General features: G+C 46.0%; 1 protein-coding gene and 1 long non-coding RNA gene across 10 annotated transcripts in view; one reads left to right on the top strand and one right to left on the bottom strand.

Annotated features, from left to right (window-relative positions):
* The first annotated feature begins 2,164 nt into the window (after window positions 1-2,164).
* Window positions 2,165-21,007, top strand: part of LOC126531513 (uncharacterized) — a 219,022-nt gene continuing 200,179 nt past the window's right edge. For all 5 annotated transcript variants that reach the window (XR_011894827.1, XR_011894825.1, XR_008612703.2 and 2 more), the window contains exon 1: window positions 2,165-2,439. This is a non-coding gene — a long non-coding RNA (uncharacterized lncRNA). The remainder of the gene's footprint in view (window positions 2,440-21,007) is intronic.
* Window positions 3,655-20,012, bottom strand: LOC126531502 (uncharacterized). 5 transcript variants are annotated; one of them, XM_055071204.1, is made up of 5 exons: window positions 19,906-20,012; window positions 16,119-16,347; window positions 14,395-14,499; window positions 12,838-13,018; window positions 3,655-5,205 (listed from the first exon to the last, which is right to left on the bottom strand). In XM_055071204.1, exons 2-5 carry the CDS (start codon window positions 16,291-16,293, stop codon window positions 3,828-3,830), a joined length of 1,839 nt encoding a protein of 612 aa, XP_054927179.1. In that variant the 5' UTR covers window positions 16,294-16,347; window positions 19,906-20,012; the 3' UTR covers window positions 3,655-3,827. The 5 variants fall into 5 exon arrangements, with proteins under 5 accessions (XP_054927179.1, XP_054927178.1, XP_054927176.1 ...); XM_055071203.1 differs by lacking the exon at window positions 19,906-20,012 and adding an exon at window positions 17,311-17,408; XM_055071201.2 differs by lacking the exon at window positions 19,906-20,012 and adding an exon at window positions 16,977-17,296.

The following is a 21,007-nucleotide window of genomic DNA, read 5'->3' as shown; positions in this document are numbered from 1 at the left end:
TGGTTACAGGGATGGATAACCACGATTTCCCCTATGACTTCAGCGTCCGCTCGCGAGCTTAGTAAGGTAACCACGGACTGGCTACGGCTACGGTAACCCGTCTAATCGGTATCGCCGCCACACGCAGACGCTGTGAAATTGGAGACATGGCGCATCAAGGTTATGAATGGCATAGTGGACGTGAACGTTTCTACAGTTACAGCAGTTAACATATGTACCTCTGCTTGGTGTGCGAACATAGTTATATAAGCGGTGGCTTATGACTTGCCTGACCGCTTTGCAAGGGAACGTTACGGTATCACTTGCGATGCACAATGAAGTTGTTTCTAGTTGTCTACTGCCTATAATGGCTTGTTTATTCGATTACTGACAAGCAGTTTATATGACTGTTCATGGCCTTTTGCCACGCAGTAGATTGAAGAAATGGTGATGTTTCTGCACATAAAGGTCAAATGGGCAATCAGAAGATATGGCCACCAGCGGTGTTGATGTACACTATACTTATCTTGTAGCAATACGGCAAGTACCATATGCGAACTTCATGCTAAACTACTGTAATCAGACAGCAGAAATTATTGTTGCAAATATTGTCACTGATACCGTTCCATAAATTTTGCACTCCGTGTTAGCAGAGGTACATGGCTGCATGCTTAGCTTCACCTGACTTTGTAAGCAGACACGAAGCGTTTGGCTATGGCATGAGATACATTTCTGGTGCCTTCCGATGTCTTTAAGTGTTGTAAGTGGCGTGTGCAGTCTCTCTTCTGATGCTGTTGAAGCGATGCAGTGCTCAAAAATAAAAAAAAATTAAATTATGGGGGTTTACGTTCCAAAACCACTTCCTGATTATGAGGCACGCCGTAGAGGAGGACTCCTGAAATTTCGACCACCTGGGGTTCTTTAACGTGCACCTAAATCTAAGTACACGGGTGTTTTCGCATTTCGCCCCCATCGATGCAGTGCTCAATATAGTGCTGCAACATTCTCTTGATATTGAGTACGAGCTGAACAGCGTTAAGCTGGGCAGCTGCATGTGAAGGCGAATGCGCCGAAGCTCACGACGTTCGGCAACCAAAGAGGCAGCGTTCTCTACTGAAGGACTTGCTTATACAGGGTCTTCAAAGTTAAATTAACGGTAATTTAACTAAAAGCACTATGGCAGCTATCAGATATGCTTGCTTAGGGCAGTTTATGCGCTTTTACGGGCACAATTCTGCGACAAATTACTCATCAATCACATAATTACGAAAAACCATTTTTAAATATATTGTTTTGCTATGCCGATTATCGTACGTGTGTATCTTTGAAACGTTAAAACAAACTTATTTGAACACAACTTCCCTTTAATTGATTCCCCTAGATCGCTTCCGTTTCGAGGTATTCGTCATCAAATTTGACAATCGTATTCTGGGCGCGGTTCTGGACACAACGTCAAGCCCGCATTGCGACGTAGCTTACTACATGTGGCACATCATTTTCAAACTGGACGAATATTATGACACTTGCGCTCTTGTTACCAGCTGGAGAAAACACGTGTCGACTGACTTTTCTTCCTTTTCCTGACGCGCTTAATCGTCAGGTTTTGACGTTGTTCGGAGATGCACAGTCCTGAATGCGAAATTAGCTGAGTCATATCGGGCTTCTGTGCTAGAGGTCCCGTGTTCAAATCCTGCCGTCGGGTAATATTGATGATGTTATTTTAGCTCTTTATAGCGTAGAGCTTTCTTGAGAATTATCAGTTTCCAAAGGCACGAAGCCGTTTAAAGCCATAAGCACAAAATTTAGGTACATTCATGTACTACCCATCATTTCCACCCTGACTGAACCACCTTGCTTGCAGCTGCCGTAGACACTAGCGCCACAATCCCCTCTAGTAATTGTATGGAACGAACAGGACAGCGCGCCTATCCTATTTGTTCTTTTTTATTTCATCGTCGGTGCTCTTCGTTATGTTAAACGACGCTTAGGACCCTCTGTTGTTTATTTCACAAAGGTTTCTTCAAATCTTTTCCGCAGCGATCTTCTGCCAACAGAGATTGCTTACTGCGATAAAAATGCTTATCGCCGCTGCTTTCTTTTGACAATGATGCGCAAATATAGTGAAAAGAGCTTGCGCAAAACGAGCGGTACATTTAAAGAGCACCGGCTTCTTTTCGGGCGACGAGAGCGGTGTAAGCCGGAAGGAATAAAGGGGGGAGGGAATTGCAACCGGGCGTATAAGCACCGCTGGCACGGTGAAGAAATCGCATTTTCCTGGTGCCGCATTGTAAGTACTAGTGCCCCTGCAAAATTTTGATCCGCGTGCACCGTTCTGGCTGTTTCCGACCTAGAACCAGAGTCATTCTCAACATGCACTGAACAATGTGCCTATGGACAGGCGAGCTTCGAAATACTGCTTGGCTATGTGGTCAGTCTCCTGTGGCGTCCCCGCTGTCCTGGGTAAGCCTGACAGCAACTGTTGACCGCATTGTCTAGAGTTTAAGGTCCGCTTGCTCTGAATGGGAAACTACGCGCAAGTGTCGGTTCTCTGTGACTCCAGAATATATTGTGCAGCAACTTACTGTCTCTTAACGCAAATATTTTAATTACCGCACAAATAAAACATTTCACAAACGCGACTGGAAGACTCACACTACGAGGCTTAGACTGGGAATTTATGTGTAGGCGTTCCGTCTTATAAGAAGGGAGGCGGAGGAAGTTTAGGCAGTGGAACCGTCGGTAAATTGCCGAAGGAGCAAAAACGAATTGCGCACCGGCACGCGTACAGTTGTGCACGTACACTATATCATTGGCACGAACACGTGTTGTTAACATGGTGATCCCGTCCGGACATTGTTTTGCTTGCTACGATCACATCTTAAGATGTAAGTAATTTTGTGCTATAGCCTTCGTTTTGTCTGTTTCCTTCGTTCTGAGAAAGCACCGAGAAGCCCAAATGCGTTGCCAGCAGGTTGGTAGGCTGCATATACGGGTAACACCCTTCCTGGTATCGACCAGATGAATGGCGATTTCCAGTTTCTGCGGCTACGCTTTCCTGAGACGCTCAAGTTTTGAAGCTCGAATCAAGAAGCAACCAATGACACAAAATAAACGTACTGGATAACGTAGCTCGAAACACGATGCTTTACTACAGTAATGGAGCTAAACGACAATTTCTAAGCACCTCAGAGAAGTTTGTGGTAGATGTTGCGTTGCCATTCGCACAGAGAATTTTTTATATTAAAATCATGACGTTTTTACCATGAAAACTCCAATCGAACTACCTCACGCGCGTCTCTTCATTAAAAGACACATAAGAGCCGTTCACGAATGCAATTTCATTTCTCGCAGGACTCTTTAGCATTAAGAAGCGACAATTTTGTTTTTGAGTACCCAGCTTGGAAGGATGAATTAGGAGTTTCTGTTGGCTGAGTATACTAGGAGACATCCTTACAGGGTCGCTCTTGTTTCTTAACCGCACAGAGCAGTATGCGCGTAAATAATCAGTGCTGAATGCGTAAATATTTTTCAGACTCCTTCCCTATTTGTGCTGATGAACTTCCGGTCGGCCACGGGATATTTTAAACGTTATTACGTTAGGTTCTATGGAGCGTCTCTTATACCGGCGATTGTATGGGCACTGTGGTGCAAATATTTCGAAAAAGGGCAGCAAAAGGCGCCATAGAAATTTATTTCGCTTCTTCAACGTCAGAAATGATCCGGCGCGACGACAAGCGTTTTTATTGCGCGCATGAATTTTGTTTACTGCCTTAGATTTCGAGGCCCACGGAAACAAAATTTTTAGCACTTCGTTATCACCGCAGACGCTGCCCGCAGGGTACCCACTGCTACAGCGATATGGATGCGGGAAAGCGAGATCCTGTTCGGGGCGCCCAGCGCGCCAAGCGCACTCCTCCGTCTTCGCGCCTGCGACTGGACGTCGTGAAGGGCACGGAAAGGCTTCTGCGCACAGGATACGCCGTACGAATTCCCGTCAGCGGTGCCCTTTCAGCGAAGATCTTTTCTTCCACCACTGGTTCCCTCGGCGTGCCTTCCCTGGCGCTGCGCCGCGACATCGGAGCCGCCCGCTGCGGCATCCCGTCTCTTGTCCGCCTCGGGCGACCGAAGCCCCCGGGTAGTTCCCTCGCGTGTCGAGCTTTTGCAGGATCGTTCCGAGGCATTGGCGTCGGTTCCGGCTCTGGCGCACTCGATGCTGGCGCCACCGTTGTAGCGGGTGCGCGGTCGACCGAGTTGTCCGAGCGCGACGTCGCAGTGTCGTTTTGTGCAGACGAATGCGAGGCTTCTTTCTCGCCGCGAGCGTTTCTTGGCGGCTCATCTGTTATGTACGGGTCTACCATGCCGGGAGGAAATGTTGGGATCGACATGTCGGTGAGCTGTCTTGGCTTGGACGCATTTGACGAGTCGCTCGCGCTTGTGGAAGGCAGTGGCTGCGGCCGGCTCGAGCCTGAAAGTGGGCCCTGTGCGGTGTTTGCGCGGGGAGGCAGCGATGGTGGCAGCGATGGTGGCATGCCAGCCATCAAGCCATCTTGAGACGGCCGAGCTGAGAACAATCCTGGTCCACTGTCGTTTACTAGAGATCCTGCTTGTCGCAATGGTGGCATGGTGGACGCTGTTTTCTTGCCCTCAGAGGATCGATCCGAGGAGGACATTTCCGACGAGTCTGTTCCTTCTAAATCGGGCTTTGAAGGGACGCTGAACTGTGGTCCTGCAGCTCCGGAAAGTGGCGGAGGCCTCGGAGGAGGGACGCTTGCCAAGTGCGATTTTGGTGGAGCAGTTTCCACTCTAGACGGCCGGAGTCCTGCCATTGGACCAGTACCAAACGTCCCTTGAAATTTCTTATCAGACGGGGGTAATGGTATCGAAGGGCTTCGTAACCCCTGCGGAGAATTTGTGACGCCACTCCCGGAAGACTGCCAAGCTTGCTTAGGCACACTTTGGGGAGCCTGCATTTTAGCAACTTCGGGTTTCTTGACGGCAACCTTGGTGACGGAACTTTGTGGATGAGCGTTGCTTTTCGATATTCCTACCAGAGGACCATATGGGTCTGGAAGAAGGTAGCCGACAAAGAAAAGGTTTTTCTTCTGCGGAATCTTAAGCGTGCTGTTCACTAGAGTCACGGATGCGCCGTTCTTTTTGCGAAAAATGACCAGTCTAACTTCGGTGTCTTGCATTGTTGGCGCAGCCGCACGGCCGCTTTCACTTGGGCTAGAGGAAAACGAAGAAAACAAAAATAAAAGAAAACAAAGAGGAAAAACAGTTAGGTAGCTTATAGTTCTATTTAAATCATCATCATCATCATCATCATCATCATCATCATCATCAGCCTGATAACGCCCACTGCAGGGCAAAGGCCTCTCCCATACTTCTCCAACTACCGCGGTCATGTACTAATTGTGGCCATGTTGACCCTCCAAACTTCCTAATCTCATCTGCCCACCTAACTTTCTGTCGCCCCCTGCTACGCTTCCCTTCCCTCGGAATCCAGTCCGTAACCCTCAATGACCATCGGTTATCTTCCCTCCTCATTACATGTCCTGCCCATGCCCATTTATTTTTCTTGATTTCAACTAAGATGTCATTAACGCGCGTTTGTTCCCTCACCCAATCTGCTCTTTTCTTATCCCTTAACGTTACACCTATCATTCTTCTTTCCATAGCTCGTTGCGTCGTCCTCAATTTAAGTAGAACCCTTTTCGTAAGCCTCCAGGTTTCTGCCCCGTACGTGAGTACTGGTAAGACACAGCTGTTATACACTTTCCTTTTTTACACTTTTTTTTTAAATAAGCGCATACTATTAAAAGAGTATAAAATAGTTATACCCGTTGTCTATTGCATCACCGCACTGGTGAATACCAAAAGTAATCGCTTATACTACTGTAGATTAGTTGCAGTGGTAATGGGCACTGGTATATGGGGGGAGGATGCGTAGTTCCATTTTTTCAACAGCAAGTCTTATAGCACTGGCGTATTTATTGGTTTGGCTACTGTTATTTATTTGTTGTTGCGCAAGTAGCAGCGCAAAATCGCATTTTTTGTCATCAATGGCACCGCTTTGTATTTTCTGTTCAACGTTCTAGGGTCTATGTAGGGACTAACGTTGTTGGCGATTCAGTATGTTCTAATATTTCTAATCTGCCTTTCTTATACTGATGATGGCACTCCGTTCACAGGTAAAACGACATAGAAGGAACTTGGTCTTCCAAGTCCCTCGTCCAGTGCGTACTTTACACCAGAGAAAGAAAACAAACAAACAAACACTGCACTGAGTGTAATTAGCAGGGAACGGCATGAAAAATACACCTAGCGAATGAAACAGGCATACAGGCGTCAACAGGAGTAATCTGCTTTTTCAGACAGCTAGCATTAAGAACGCGAGCAATATGACAGAGACATTACAAATAAACTGACGATTTTGAACTCAGACAGGTTGAATCAAACTGCATTGGCGTCAACACGTTTACCTTAAGTCGGACACAACGTCGAGTTAAGAAAAAAAGAATTCAGTTACCGAAACCTAGATGCTTAATTATAACCACGCTGAAAATGTTTACGCGTGTCTCGGCACTCAGCACGGTCTGATTCGACTCAATTCGTGCAGCTGCATTGACTCAGCTGTATTCGACACTGGTTCACCTCATCCCACTTGCACTAACGTGAGCGTGGGAGCCACATTCCACCTCGACAATGCGTCTCTATGTGCTTTTTGCTGTTCTTGTTAGTGCCCTGAGTCACACGAGCTCATCCGAAACACAAATGTACAAGCAGCTGCCGACGAACTTGACCATAGCGGAATGCGGTAGTCCCAGAATGCTTCGGGGAGTTCGAAGCGACGGAAAACGAAATACAATGTGAACACAAGTATACGCTACAATGTTGCAGCCTCCCTACCACGCTAGAGTCGAGTTTGCTCGCTTGAAGACAAGAGAATGGGAAAGACTGAAGAGAACGACTCTCACGGACGAGCCTCTTCTGCCCTGCGATGCTACGCAATTGTCGCCGCCGGGTGTGGTGAAGCGAAGTGCCACACGTGTGAAGTCGTCGAGCCATATCGAGTCGGGCGGAAGGGCAAGGAAGCGTGACATCACGGAAGCGTTGCTAGCAGAGCGTTTGTTTTGGCGCCTTCGCATCGATGCCTCACTGAACACTTGGCTTCGTCGCACTGTGAGCTATATATATACACACAGGATGTCCCCGCAATCATGCATCAAGATTTAAAGATGTGCAAGCGCCACGTATGCCTGGACCGAACCAAGGTTAGGCTGTTTGTCGTCACTCGGAGATACTTAGATTATTTTTTTTCTATTTGGCCTAACTGCATAATTAGGCTTAATTAATCAACTTCTCAAATATTATAATTAGATGAGAAATGTCAATGGGAAAATTGCAGAGCAACATGAAAAACTCTTCGATGCAGCTTTCTGTTGCTCAATACGTGCTGCATAAGTGGTTTTCCGGAGAAGCCCGCGAACCCAGGCAAGGTGCCTCGAGCGACCAGTTGCGCGGCAGTTGTAAATGTCGCGAGCTTTATCACAGTAGTGTTCACACAGCGGTATCACGCAGCAGAGTTGAAGACACGACTTTTGCTTGAAACCCGCCATTCGCGGCGACAGATGTCAGGACTTGCATGGTGCTTAATAATGTACAGAATATTAAAGAAAAATCTACTTAATTCCTTGTTATTATCATCATTAGGTCGCTTGTTGCAATTAGACATCTTTGGTTCAATAAGATGCAAAGTATACTAATTTACTAAAGATACCTTGGCTAGCAACCCCTCAGAGAAAGGCGTCGTTAATATCTGATGGCGAAATTGAATGCTTTTCTAGTTAAGTTTTCGCACCTGCATTTTATCACAGCAGCAAATACTTAACTAGATAACCAGTATATATTGCGCCATAAATTTTCAGTACGCGTTCTCAAAACTGGTGCCATACGCAAAATTTCTTGGAAATGGTCATGTCGTTTCACTGGGAGTTGTTGGTTGATTTTAATTTTTGCAAATGTAACATACCTTTAGATACTCTTATTTAACAAGCTAATTCACAAATTTTAGTCAATTACTATACATTAGCGGTTATAATGAACAGATGCGCAAAAAAAAAAGAAACATCTGTTTATTCAACTCTGCTGTGCAGTGCTTTATAGCCGCTTCCGTTAATATATCTGGTAGAAAACATCCGTCCATGCACATCTTTTTAACCTGCCGCTATTTAGCCCCCGCGGAGGCCTTGTTAACTGACAATGAAGTTCCAATACACCGTGACTTTTTCAACTACACCCCACTAATTTTGCTACTTTGGTGCTGTTGTCGCAGAAAGAATACTACTTTCACTCCAAGTCTAGTGGATGGGAGTACAGTGTCTGCTGAAACACAAGATGTGTGGCATGCTTTTATTGTTGGCTGCATTAGCTCGCTTATGGCGTCTTCCATGCTCCCCATTCTCCGGAGCCATGAAGAAGTCACCCGCCGTATTGGGCAATGTGGATGAGACTTGAATACTGCAGCTGCTGTGCGGCGTCCTTTCTGGAGGCTACTTCCTTGAAGCGTGTGGATGAGTTGTGTGCGACGTTCTGTCAACGAATGTGCTTCACGTGTGCGACCTGTCGTCTTTCTTGCTGTTCTGGGAGCACTCTTGCTAATATTCTGATACTAATGGTCCAACCCTAAGAGTCCAATGCTAATAGGAAGTTGGGAACGTCACGAATACTTGTGCGTTTCCACTGTCTGGTTTACCTGTCTAGGCATGATAATGCAGTTTTTCGCAGCACCGTTCAATAATGTTTTATTCAGAATTTGCAAGGTCAGGGTTTACTGAGAACAGTGCTGTATAAAGTCAGGCGGTTTCCCTTAGGCCAGGAGTGTCAAGACTGAAGTCGTGCGATGATGATCGTGGTGAACATTAAGAATTCTGCAGCTTGCCGTGGCTCTCGCCTTAATGTACAGCTGACCATGTGGCATACTTCTTTCACAGCGTTTTTTTCTCCTCAAATGATTTGACCACCATTTTGAACTAGTTGAAAGAGCAATCTGAGCGGCCTATCAAAGCGGTGACACTGTGACGTGGAGTAGGAACACGCTCACAGGTATCTGTTCGCAGAATTTCTTGGTCATGTGTACGATATCTTTGACGATTGCCTACATTGTTGCTATTACTGAAAAAAAAGAATGTCTCGGTGCCATATCTTTGAAGTCAAAGTTTTCACGTGACCGTATGTATATACGTATGGACCATGCTAAGGCATCGCCATCTGTATGGCTAAGGTGACCGCATCATCCTCGCTCTATAGCGAAATAATGAATAGCGTAGAGAATGAAATCCCTCCACAGCAGACGTCATGTTTGTGGACTAAATAGCCGTTTAAAGTGGACGATGCCGTTTCAGAGCTGTAGAGAATATAAAGCGGAGGACAGACCTCATGAGAGGCTTTGGGAGAAGTGCACGTTCTGTCAAGATCTAGAGAAAAACGCAATAGAATGCTTAAAACTATAAACTGGCGAGACAGCCTCTAACGACAACTGGCTATTTGGCTCTCTATTTATATATCATGATCATCGCCCACCACCTGGAGTAGCATGTCAGGCGAACAGCCAGGCTAGCATCTTCAACATATCATTCAAGCTAATCCCCCCCCCCCCTATCTCTCTCTCTCTCTCTCTCTCTCTCTCTCTCTCTCTCTCTCTCTCTCTCTCTCTCATATTTTGTCTTTCCGCATTGAACAATTCTCCCAGTTCTAAGATTGTGCTGGTACTATCGTTAGTGTGCCTTTATATTATAACTCTCTCGCAACATTAAATATCAATGCCGCGACGCATGGGGCTCCAAGTAAAATTGTTGCTCTTTGTTACACCTTGTTTTCTCAGACTCCATTAACTGCCCGACTGTTTCTTGTTCTCATTCATCTTACCGTTGGTCAGAATGTTTTGGTGCAACTTGACAGTCTTGATCAAAGTGATACAGCTACCATAATTTTTTTATAAAGTGACGTGGTGTATTATTCATGTCAGGACTACGCATAATCAAAGCTCCACTAATTCCGCGTAATATCAAAAGTACCAATTTTGCTTGTACCATGTGTCCCAGCTAACGTTGCCCCAAGCTCAATAACGAAAAAAAGAGCAGATTAAAAAATAAAACCTAGTGCAACATACAATGATAAAATCTATTGTCCGGTCGTCAGAAGTTTGACCACCAAACACCGTAGGCCCTAAGATTGTATTTTGCAACGTGTTTTTTAAAAATTCTCTTGTTTCTTTTTCGCCGAGCAGCTTGGCTAACGTTAGCTGGGACGCCCTTTATATCGGCGTATGTCTGTGTCAGCGATGTGTGGCAACGTATTTCGTGCATGTGGCCGGTAGGCTCTTTGCGGAAAGTTGGCTCATTTTTGTACTAAATTTCCATCGTAATCAACTGAAGGCTCTTCCCAATTTGTCTCCTTTAGAGCCTGGCGGTCTTTCATAAGGTTGCACAGTGTATGTAATCTTGTAATGAACGTCCTAATAGCGACCAAAGGTCAAACGTGCCCTTGCAGACTGTAGTAAGGACCCATCGCGCTCTTTTGAAGTTGCAAATACCGGGACAATCCAAGGGAACACGGTTCTTGCTATGCGCGTAGCTGCGCCTCATACTTCCACTATCCGCCTTGGTGGCGTATTGGCTTTGGCGTTGCGCTGCGAAGCCTGAAGTCGCGGGTTCAGGTCCCGGCCGTTGCGGCAGCAATTCGGGGGGGGGGGGGGGGGCGAAATGCAAAAATCGACCGTGTACCGTGCATTGGGTGCACGTCGAAGAACCCCAGCTGGTCCAAAATAATGTGGAGTCCTCCACTAGGGCGTGCTTTAGCTAAACATTCCCTACGTTAGCTACCAGATTCGCTCAGCGTTGTTGCGTTTTTGATTGGAACACAGGACCAAAACACTTGCTAAGAGCAAATGTTAAGAGCAGTCTGGCTTCGAAACTACATGTGCGTCGAGTTCAATAATTTCTTGGCACTTGAATCGCTTGCTCCCTAACAAAGAAAATATACAGCGGTCGAATGGGCTGTAAAAACGTATGATTTTTGTGAAAGTTTGAAACAGCCTTAAGTTCGCCTTCGTGCTTCAGCTTCAAGCACTCCGCAAACAATGTAGTGGTCCCTCATTAGCTTTAATATGAAAGCACGGTGTGATTTCCCGCAACTAAAGAAATTGGAAAGGGTTCCGAAAAACACTGATATGTTTTTTCAAGAAGTTTCTCAGTAACAGTGGTTGTGGTCCACAATCACAATATTCAAACCGCAGTTAGAGACATCAGAACTTTTTTTCTCCCAAAAGTAATTTACGAGCAGGGAGGCTATGGACAATAAATGCTGTTTAAAAAGAAATGCGCTGTCTGGGTTGTTTGCCGTGGAGCTACCCATGTGCTAATTTCAAACTAGAAAAGTGCGCGAGCTTTCAAGTCTGTAGTGGTGGTCCCCGATTACAGCGCTTGAATCATTTGATCGAGACGGGCGTCAAGAAAAGCGTCGGAAGGGTTCCTAATAAGAAATGTCTATATGCGCTGTTCCATTAACCTATAACCGTAACCTATAGTTATCATAACATCTATTTTTCTTGATGGGCACCACTAGTTTTTCCAGGGAAACCTGAGATATTCACTTCAACCTTTGCTCGTCGTCTGCTTTGTCTTTGTCCTTATGATTTTTACGATTGTGTCTAAGTTTTTTTTAATAAATGGCCTACCAGCAGGCGTTGCGCACTCTTGTAATTTACTGTTAAGCGAGTGTTTTGTCTTCGCCCGTTCAGAGGATTACTCCTAGTTAGCCAGAAAACGCAACCCACGTTAGCGTCGAATTATTGTTTCGCACTGGCGATGATACCGCCAGTGCGTTCGCGGAAAATTTCGGCCCAATGGAAGGAGTAGAATATCAGCAATGTTATTCAGTTTTGATTGCGTAACGTGAAGTGCGACTGCTCGAGGCGTCAGGGATGCTGCAGCGTACATCTGCGTGAGTCGCCGTCTATAGAAAGCCAGTGCGTTGTGCGAAAAAGAACGTGGGTGACGGCTGTGTTTCTGAAGACCACAATTCTGGGCTCATATTTTGCTACGGACATGTAAGGAAGACTTAACGAACCGTGTTTGATTAGCATATAACATGAATTGGGCGCATAAGACGTAAGTGTTTATGGTGCGTTACAAAACAAACGAATGAATGTATAAAAGTAACAAATACAGTTGTCGTACACGTCTAAATCAAACAAACGGGATAGACGGTAACGATAAAGACGAAGTTAAAAGGTAAATCAAAAACCTTTGTGACGTATATTATGCAGGGGGAGAATTTCAGCGAAGATGGCATATGCCTTCAGAACGTTCTCATTTGATTGCAAATAGGTCGCCGTAACGAACACTGTTGTTATTCAGGCATGTCACTTAAGTTGAAACTCAATGCCGGGGCTTTACGTGCCAAAAACACGATCTAATTACAGGGCACGCCGTAGTGAGGAACTCCGAATTAATTTTAACCATCTGAGGGCCTTTAACGTGCACCAAATGAGTGGCACACGAGCGATTTTGCATTCCGTTCACATCGGGTGCAATCAGAAATTTGTATCTTCGGCCATGGAGCCCATCGTAAAAGGTCGATGTCGTCTAACTGCCATATATTACAACAGGAACGAAAAGAGGAAGTGCAGCATACAAATGTAATGGTTGCCACTCGTTATCTTGCCATCAAGGTCCGAGAGTTGCATCGTGCCAACATAAGGACTGGACAGAAAGAACGGGCCTGCCAGCTCTAGTGTTTAATTGCAGTTTACTATAAGGACGGCAAGCGGACATCATGAGGGAATTACGCAGTTACCTAGAGCAGGCTATCCGGCATTCTTCCATCGAAGCGAAGTGGTTGATTGTCCGCTGGCAGAAACCCTTCTGAGGCATGCAAGTGCGCTTGTACGGGTTGTACGAAAAGTACAGGGAGCGGCACGACACAGACTTCAGAGCTGTGTCTGGAACGCACACCGCCTTCAAGCACCGGTTCCATCCTTCATTAAGAAAGCGAGAAAAGAAATCAGTTGGTGTTTCGGTTAAAGAACTCAAATATACTGCAGTAATGTACAACAACTTTTTTCAAGAATGAAAAAAAAAGCGTAAGAGCAAGAAACGGGAAATTACAATCGACTAGGCTGTGGCACTAAACTAGAAAGGAAATCCAAAGGGGTTTCTCAAAAAAAAGAAGAGAGAGAAAGATTCGCAGTTGAAGAAAATTAATATTCTTTGTGATACGGGAGCGAACTTGAGACCCACGTATTTCTGGGGCAGTCGCTCTGCCATTTGAGCTAACCAGGAATCTGGAAGGTTGCAGAGCGAGGCCGAACTAATCGACGAAACACGGGGACACTGAATTTGGCAGATAAGCTCTTCGGAAGCCTGAAAGGTCGAAAAAGGTTGATGAAATTCGTAAACCTTCCTCGACCTTGTGAGTTTTCACCGAACTTACTTTCCGAATGAAAGCAAGGCTGAAAAGAGATGTTTGCAATGGGGTTAGCGAAAAAAATAAATAGAACAAACCAGAAACATCCTCCCATGTAAACACAAATTATTAGCAAACTGTAAATCTTATACAACGGTTGGGCTCTTCATCTAGCCATTTTGCCATCGTGCCTTCGGTTTTCTAAATGCCGGTACCAAAATCGCCGCCATGATGTCGAGCTGGGCCTTTAGGCTTGTCCGTCGTGGGCATAAAATGACGGAAGCATCTGCATTGTGAAGCGACCAAGTAGCTTATGAGCAACTGATTTTGCAGACGCCGACGTTATTTTGCGGAAAACACGGATGCGTACATCTGCGTTGCCGAAACTTGTAAGATGTGGGAAGCTTGGCTGTCGTCGCGGCCCCTGGTAACCCGGATAGACGCGGTGCCATATAACACTAGGTGCTTTACACTGCTCCTAAAAGGAAAGAATTTGCCGTCAATCCTCTCACTATGAAAAATGTGTCCGCCTCAAAGGAACACGGCATATAGGCTATGGTTCTCGTCAACATAGTCATGAGTGCTACCGCCTGTACCATAGAAGTTGGGCTACAGATTAGCTGTTTGTATGGAATAAATTTAGTTGGGTTGACGGCAGCTTGCTTGTCCCCAAAAGCAGGGTCACTTCGAAGGCGTTATTCGCGCACATCAGAATATAGGCATACTCTAAGAAAACATACGACAGTCTCTAGCAGCGGAACACCAGGTGCTTTCTTGAAGAACCGCAATATGACGCCGCCGTATAAGTCCTCCCGAACGTTATATATATATATATACATATATATATATATATATATATATATATATAACATGTCCATTCTGCAGGGGATTCATACAAATCGCCGCCGGTTATTAACACAATGACGTTGCACTGGGCGAGGTACTCACTTCTGAGCAGAACGACCGAGCTCGTCGCGACGCCCTTGGCTTTATGGAAGAGTTGGGCAAAGGCAGCTCCACTACCACCACTGCCACCAGCACTTTGCCGGAAGACTTTCGAGAAAAAGAAAGAGGGAGCGGGGGGGGGGGGGTGTCATTTTTAAACCTTGCCTTTGGTCTCACTGCCACAACATGATTATGAAATAAGGCATTACAGCACGCATTTCGACTTCCTTTTGAAACGTTAAGTCAACGGAGTACATCATGCGGTACGCGACACGAATGTAACCGGAAGGTTCCGCATGCAGAGGATGGCAAAGTAATGCCGCTTTTGGACGCCACTGTGTGAAATACACGACTTATCGTAAGCACCAGAACTGTATTTACCGACAAAGCACTTGCGCTTGAACTGTACGTAAGAGCAGGTGCCAGCCGATCTTGATGTTGGATGTATTATTAGGGAAGGAATGTGAAGCAGCACTTGCCGACTATAATGTTTGTGAATTCGGCTCCAGATTTGTCGCTATATTGTAAAAGCGGAGCGACGCATGTGAAACTCCTGCTGAATTCAGCTTCATCTTACGCTTTTTTTAAAACAAACGATCGGTGCACTCGGCTTACCTTTTATAGCGGTCTTTACGAAAGTGCCAATGTTATTAGAAACTATCTTAGTGGCACAATTTGCCTGAGATATCCTGGCGTCCCGATGGTAATTCCAAGCAAGAACAGTTGGCGAATGGGCACACAAGTCCCATTCCTGTTAGCCCTCTCAAAGATGAATCTGCCCTAACAGGTTCATTTTTCACTTTACTGACTATAGCATCCTGATTCTCAGCAGGAATATACCACTTAGATACCTGAAAATGGTCGACCTATTTGTCCAGTAACAGTACCTAGTATATCGGTGCCGATTGAGTGTCGCTAGGCTATTAGCATTATTGCGTAGTCCTCCACTTTCTGTCCTCGGCCGCAAGAATCGGGCACTTTGCTATAGCGCAACCGTAAGGTAAATAACGTAATTCTAACTGGATACTCTCGCCGCGTTCACTAACGATGCATAATTTGTTTCCAAGTGTTTCAGAACCATTGTCATGCATCTTTGGAAAATACACTGACAATAGCCTCTATTTCTAACACCTTGACAGAATGACAATACTCTTTGAATCATTAGCAGGTTAAGCCGCTGAAGCCTCTATGAATAACCCTTAAGTGGGTAATTGCGATGATCTACCAATCCTGCGGGTAACCAGACACTGCGATTAATAATAATCATAGCTCATTCGAGCCCATGAAGCAGCATCTTGACAGTCGACCACGTAGACCTTGAAGGCTACTATGGCTACTCAGTATTTACAGCTCAATCAAGAAGAAGAAGAAGTAGTTTAATGACTGGAAAATGTAGAGAGGTCGTCCGGAAAGTGGAGCATCTGGCCTGCTACTCTACGTAAGGGAAGGGGAAGAAGGGAAGAAAGAGGGTCACAATGGGGGATGATAATGGGAGGAACGAGGTGAAGGACACATTGCATAACTGGTATCACAAGCGTCAGTCCAGGCCCGTGTCGCCTATGAAACGTGAAAGAGCAACGCATTATCTCCATCGTCTGCCAACTCTGTGGCTATGCGCTTAGCAAGAGGTCCTCCGACAGTGGTCTATTGTGTAAATGTCTCATGGTATCTGCCACGGCTCAATCAAATGCGCACACAACAGTACTTATGGCACAAACAGTACTTACGGTTGTTCCATGCTGCTAACGCTGCCTGATCTTTCTGAGGTACACTGACGGCTGTGATGGGTTCTCCGACGCAAGATGCCATGTGGGTGAAAAATGGCTCTGTCAACGCCAGGCTTGACCTCCATGCTCCGAAAAGGATGACGCAAAAGGAGACTAGGATGACGCCTGAATTCATTCCTACAACAGTCGATCACGCGCCGCAGTACGGGTCCTTCGTGGCGCTCTATAGCTGAAAAAAAGAAAAAAGAAATTGCCACTCGGAGATCTCGCTTGTCGGAGCTGTCAGAGTGTTTGAGTGGTCAAATGCTGGAGTAATGTATATTTGTATGGTACAACTTGCGTGTAACTGCTGCTACCCTATTTTAATGTACTCTCAAGTCAATTAATTCACTTTAGGAAGATCTGTGAACAAACAGTTTTCTACGAAGTATCTCTGAAATTGAAGTTACTTTGATCAGAGGTCGCATCAAGTGAGCTAAAAATACAGTGCTATCACAGTGTCACCAACATCAGCCTACTTACTTTGATATGTACTATTACCGGGATTGCACAATGAATTAAAGGCACTCGCCATGCTATCCTTGTTTTATTCAAAGTATGGTGATACATTAGTGTCATGTGATCTGGCCATCGTATAGCGTTCTCTTTATAGCTGACTTAATTAGCTGTGTTTCTAGCACTGTTCAGAAATAGAAGTCTGTATGACTTGGAAGTACTATAGCGACGTCAGTTACGAGGGTAATTACAGTGAGGTAGAATATCATGTTATCGTTTAGTTACTGGTACTGCACAGTGAAGAACATACACACGTACAGCAGCCATAAATAATGAGATCAGAAGCGCTACGTCTGTACTCACCTCGCGTTGCAGGGTGTTGATGCAGCACAACTTAAACCATGCCAGCTGTAGCACTTAAGTGTGAATCGAAAGGGCAAAAAAAATACAAGCAGTCTACAGAAAGTGAACACGAGCGGAAAAACGACGCGAAGAACCAATCGGAGAATCCCTCGCGGCGTGTAGGTGGGGCATTCTCCTTTTTAAATTTCTCTCGAAAGCACACTTGTGCGTACGCTTGGCTTTTGAAAACGGCGCTCTCTCTGCCTGTTGCACAGCGATCGTTCTGAATGGACGCAACCACGTAAACCGAACGGCCTGCGGAAAACGTTCGAGAAGCAGCGGAACGCGGACTCACGCATTGAGGCTTTTGCCGTGTTCTCCGCGCCAGTGGTGCCTTAGGCGCATGCTTGTCCCGTGACGTGTGGCGCTTGGACGCATACCGAGAGGCTGGCTGACAAGCCGGCTGTTTAGGCCTAGACAAATCGTTCACCAGAAGCCGGTCACCCTACTCACGCCAGACACATTGATGCGTAGATGCGAAAAGGATCAGCGATTCAAGTCGGGTCTCTCACGCGTCCTCTCCGGGGGTGTTCTCGGAGCTCTCGATTCGGCCGCAATATAATAACAGCGCCACCTGAAGTATGGAGGAAAAAGCTCACGCAGAAATGTTTTTCGCTCTTTTTCACGCAAGAAAGTAATATTTAATGCCGCAAATGAATGCGCATACAGGCGCGTGCCCAGGCGTACGCTTGTTCTTGGTATTTTTTGGCAGTTGTACAGTTATCAGGAGTTGAGTGTTCAATTCAGGGTTTTTGCTAACACCTTACGATACCAAAGCGAATGAGAATTGGGGACCGGGAACCGTTTAAGTTCACTGGAGGGAACTTAGGCTTACTGTGGAGGAACCACTTCAAAAGTTCGGGGCGCGGATAGGCGCGTACAGTTACATTTCAAGATCGCGGCACCCCTGTATACTCGAGAACAGTGCACCATTGCATGAGGGGGGGGGGGGGGGGGAGGGTCCAGATGTGGACTAATCTCCTTTGTCACACTGCAACGCCTCTTCACGAGGACGTCGTTGCTTTTTCGAGTATTGCATGTAGACTATGCGCAAACGGATCGGCATCGCCGATAGGCTGCATTGCGCTCGCTTTCGGGAAGATCCACCTGCGGCAGCGCAGCAACAGGCCTGCAGTTGACCAGCTGTGCGCGTTTAGCGGCACGCGGGCGTCCTTCCGCGTCTCTCCTGCCCGCAGCAAATCACGGAATCGGCTACGTCGTGACCGCTCCGTGTGTACGAAGCTCGCAATGAATCTCCTGCCTCATGGCAGACTACAAGGAACGCTGCCGATCGTTTACGGACTAAAGCCCCGTGCTGAGAAGTCCCGACGGTAAGGGATGGTTTGTATGGGTCTGAACAGGTCGGCGTGCGTGTTTATTTTGCCGCTAACACAGAGCTCCTCGAAGGGCTCCTAAGCAACCGCGGCCTCTTTGAGCGCCGTCGACTCTCGAGTGGAAGACTTTCTACCAGCGTCAAGACTCAGGGCTTGTTTCCTTGCTAAGGGGTGTCTCGATGAAAGGCCTTTCTTTCTTTCAGCTCAAAGACTCAAAAAGCTTGTCAGCTGTGTCTGGCGTATAGGGAGTCCTTGGAAGAACGCCTCGTCTCTTTCAGACGAAAGTCGTGGATGTTTCAGGTTAAACTGGGACGGTTTTTTATTTCCGGTTTGTTCGGTACTTGCTTTTATGCAGTTCGCTGACGTTGTAACGAACACCTACAAAACCCGAGAATTTCGAAGCGTAGGGCATTAGGCGGTTTGCTTAAAAGCAGCATCTTTCATCCATCTGTACGATGCTGATTAAAAAAAGGATTAAATGTAACCACTAAGTTGCGATCAGCAATCATGACTTAGCTTAATGAGGATTCGTGTAAGTCGATTATAGTATTACCCCCAGTCAAGCGCTGTTCACTTCCCTCTTCTGACGAGCGTTGTAGCCTATCTTGCTGGATTTCCCAAGAAAGAACGTCACTTTCATTAATTCTTCTCGTAATCACAAGTTGCCGCTCATTTCTGAGACCGAAATCATTATTTTTCGCTCGTTGGTGCACTGACGAAAATTTATGATTGTGTACACCTAAATTCTATCTGTTTGCATGAGAGAAGGCTAATTTCCAGAGAATAATTGCCTTAAGTTCTAATTTCTAACCTCCCGTGTCAGCTGCTCCATGCACGAAAAGACTTATTCGAAGACTGAAAAATAGCGAAGGTAAGTTTACGTTGATCTCTGCTAGTGGCTACTCAACGGCATAAAATATTGTGCCATAAGATTACGCGAACAAACGTAAAAAAAAGTTCCGTGGTGCGCCGCGCAGAAAGTGATCGGAAAATTCTACTGTAGCTAATTAAGCGCTTACTGGCCTTTACAAGGTCGGAGACAGGATAATTTTTCTTGTTGGATGTTACAAAACGCCGGATGATGCAATGTTTAAAGCTTCAGCCAAGTGATGCAACATTAGTGGAGACTGGCCATGCTTGAAATTTTTCGTCTATGCATCCTTAACATACGGAAGAAACAAGATAAACCAATTACTTGCTTGTCATTGCTGAAATACAAATGGCCTGTGCTTGCACTACATGTGACGTTAGTTCGTGGCGACTACCTCCACGTTCATTGACAATAGATGTCGGCAGGAAATGAGCACAGCATACATAGCGGAGGGAAATAATCTTTTTTTTTTTTTACAGTCTAGACGTATACTTCTAAAATTAGCACGACCAACCTGCTCGTTCTAAATAGAAACTGAGGTTCTAAAGCAGTGCGAGTTCACAAACTAAAAACAACAGAGTGCGGTGAGATATCGGATCATTTCACGGGCGAAATCATGTTACGCAAGCTAAGCAACCGCCACCAGTTAATTTTTTTTTCACCGCTAAAATCAGTGTTCTCTTACCTGTCGTAAGCGACAGCGTTGACGAGCCAGCTGCGGTGATTTCACAACCAAAAACAAGAAAGCGAATTTCGCTGAAGTATCCACGGGAAACCTCTTCGACTCCGCGTCCCGTCTAACGCCTGGAGCGCACAAGCACAAAGCATTCTGCTCCTTTCGTGACTTCACTGCCATAACTTACGCGTAGCCTGCGCGCGTTAGCCTAAATATGGCCCTTCTCGCGCCATTTTCTCTACTTCTTTCATGGTTTGATTTCCGTTTCTTTAATTCTCGCAACAGTTGCTGCAAGGTGCCCCGTTTATTAAGGGGCGGCTTGTCGGCTAACGAACCGAGGGCTGCACGACGTGCTGGGTCCTGTGTATGCCTCGCCTCCTCGTATTCGCGGCACTATATTCTTATGATTTAAATCTCCGTTGTTTTTATTCTTTATTTGAAGCCTGAACTGGTTCAATGCTGAATATTTTTTTTTTGTCTTTGAGCGACTTGTTATCATGATAGCGACTACATAGCGTACGTTTCAGAAGACACACTCTCGACTCGCACTTGCCATTGATTTAATTAATATTCGCTTAACAATCACCGAAGACCTTTATGGGTTTAGTAGACTGAGGAGTGTTGGAAGCGTTTGGAGGGATGGCACATGTGTATAACAATAAAAGTTGCGCCACAACCTCGTGACTTGCGTCTTAGGCGCGGCTATATCTACTAGTACTCGATCCCCTCTTTCTATCTTTCCCGCTTTCTAAAACTGTGCTTCGAATGGTAAGAGCGTTCTCCGAAAGAACACGAAGGTCCGTTAAACGCTGTGGTCCAATCGTACCCGCGTGCTCCCTCGTTGCAAGCGCGTTCCGCGCTTCCACGCCCACGACGTGAAACTATAACAGCCAGGTCAGCGTGCGTCACGTAGTACGGGGCGTGATTGTATCTTAGCAACGTGTTTTGCTCTCACGGGAAATAGTTCAGGATACGGTGAGGATTGGGAAAATTGTTGCATCTCTTGTGGGCGGATTGAATGTAGAACAGCGAATGCTGCGGGCAGTTCCTTGGGACAGTGCGCAATCAGACCAGGAACATTTGCCAGTCATGTCAAAAAAGGAGTCTAACA

Source organism: Dermacentor andersoni, chromosome 5, assembly GCF_023375885.2.
Source record: "Dermacentor andersoni chromosome 5, qqDerAnde1_hic_scaffold, whole genome shotgun sequence".
NCBI classification, from domain to species: Eukaryota; Metazoa; Arthropoda; class Arachnida; order Ixodida; family Ixodidae; genus Dermacentor; species Dermacentor andersoni.
The sequence above is the reverse complement of the archived record's forward strand: the minus strand, read 5'-3'. Positions and strand labels throughout refer to the sequence as shown.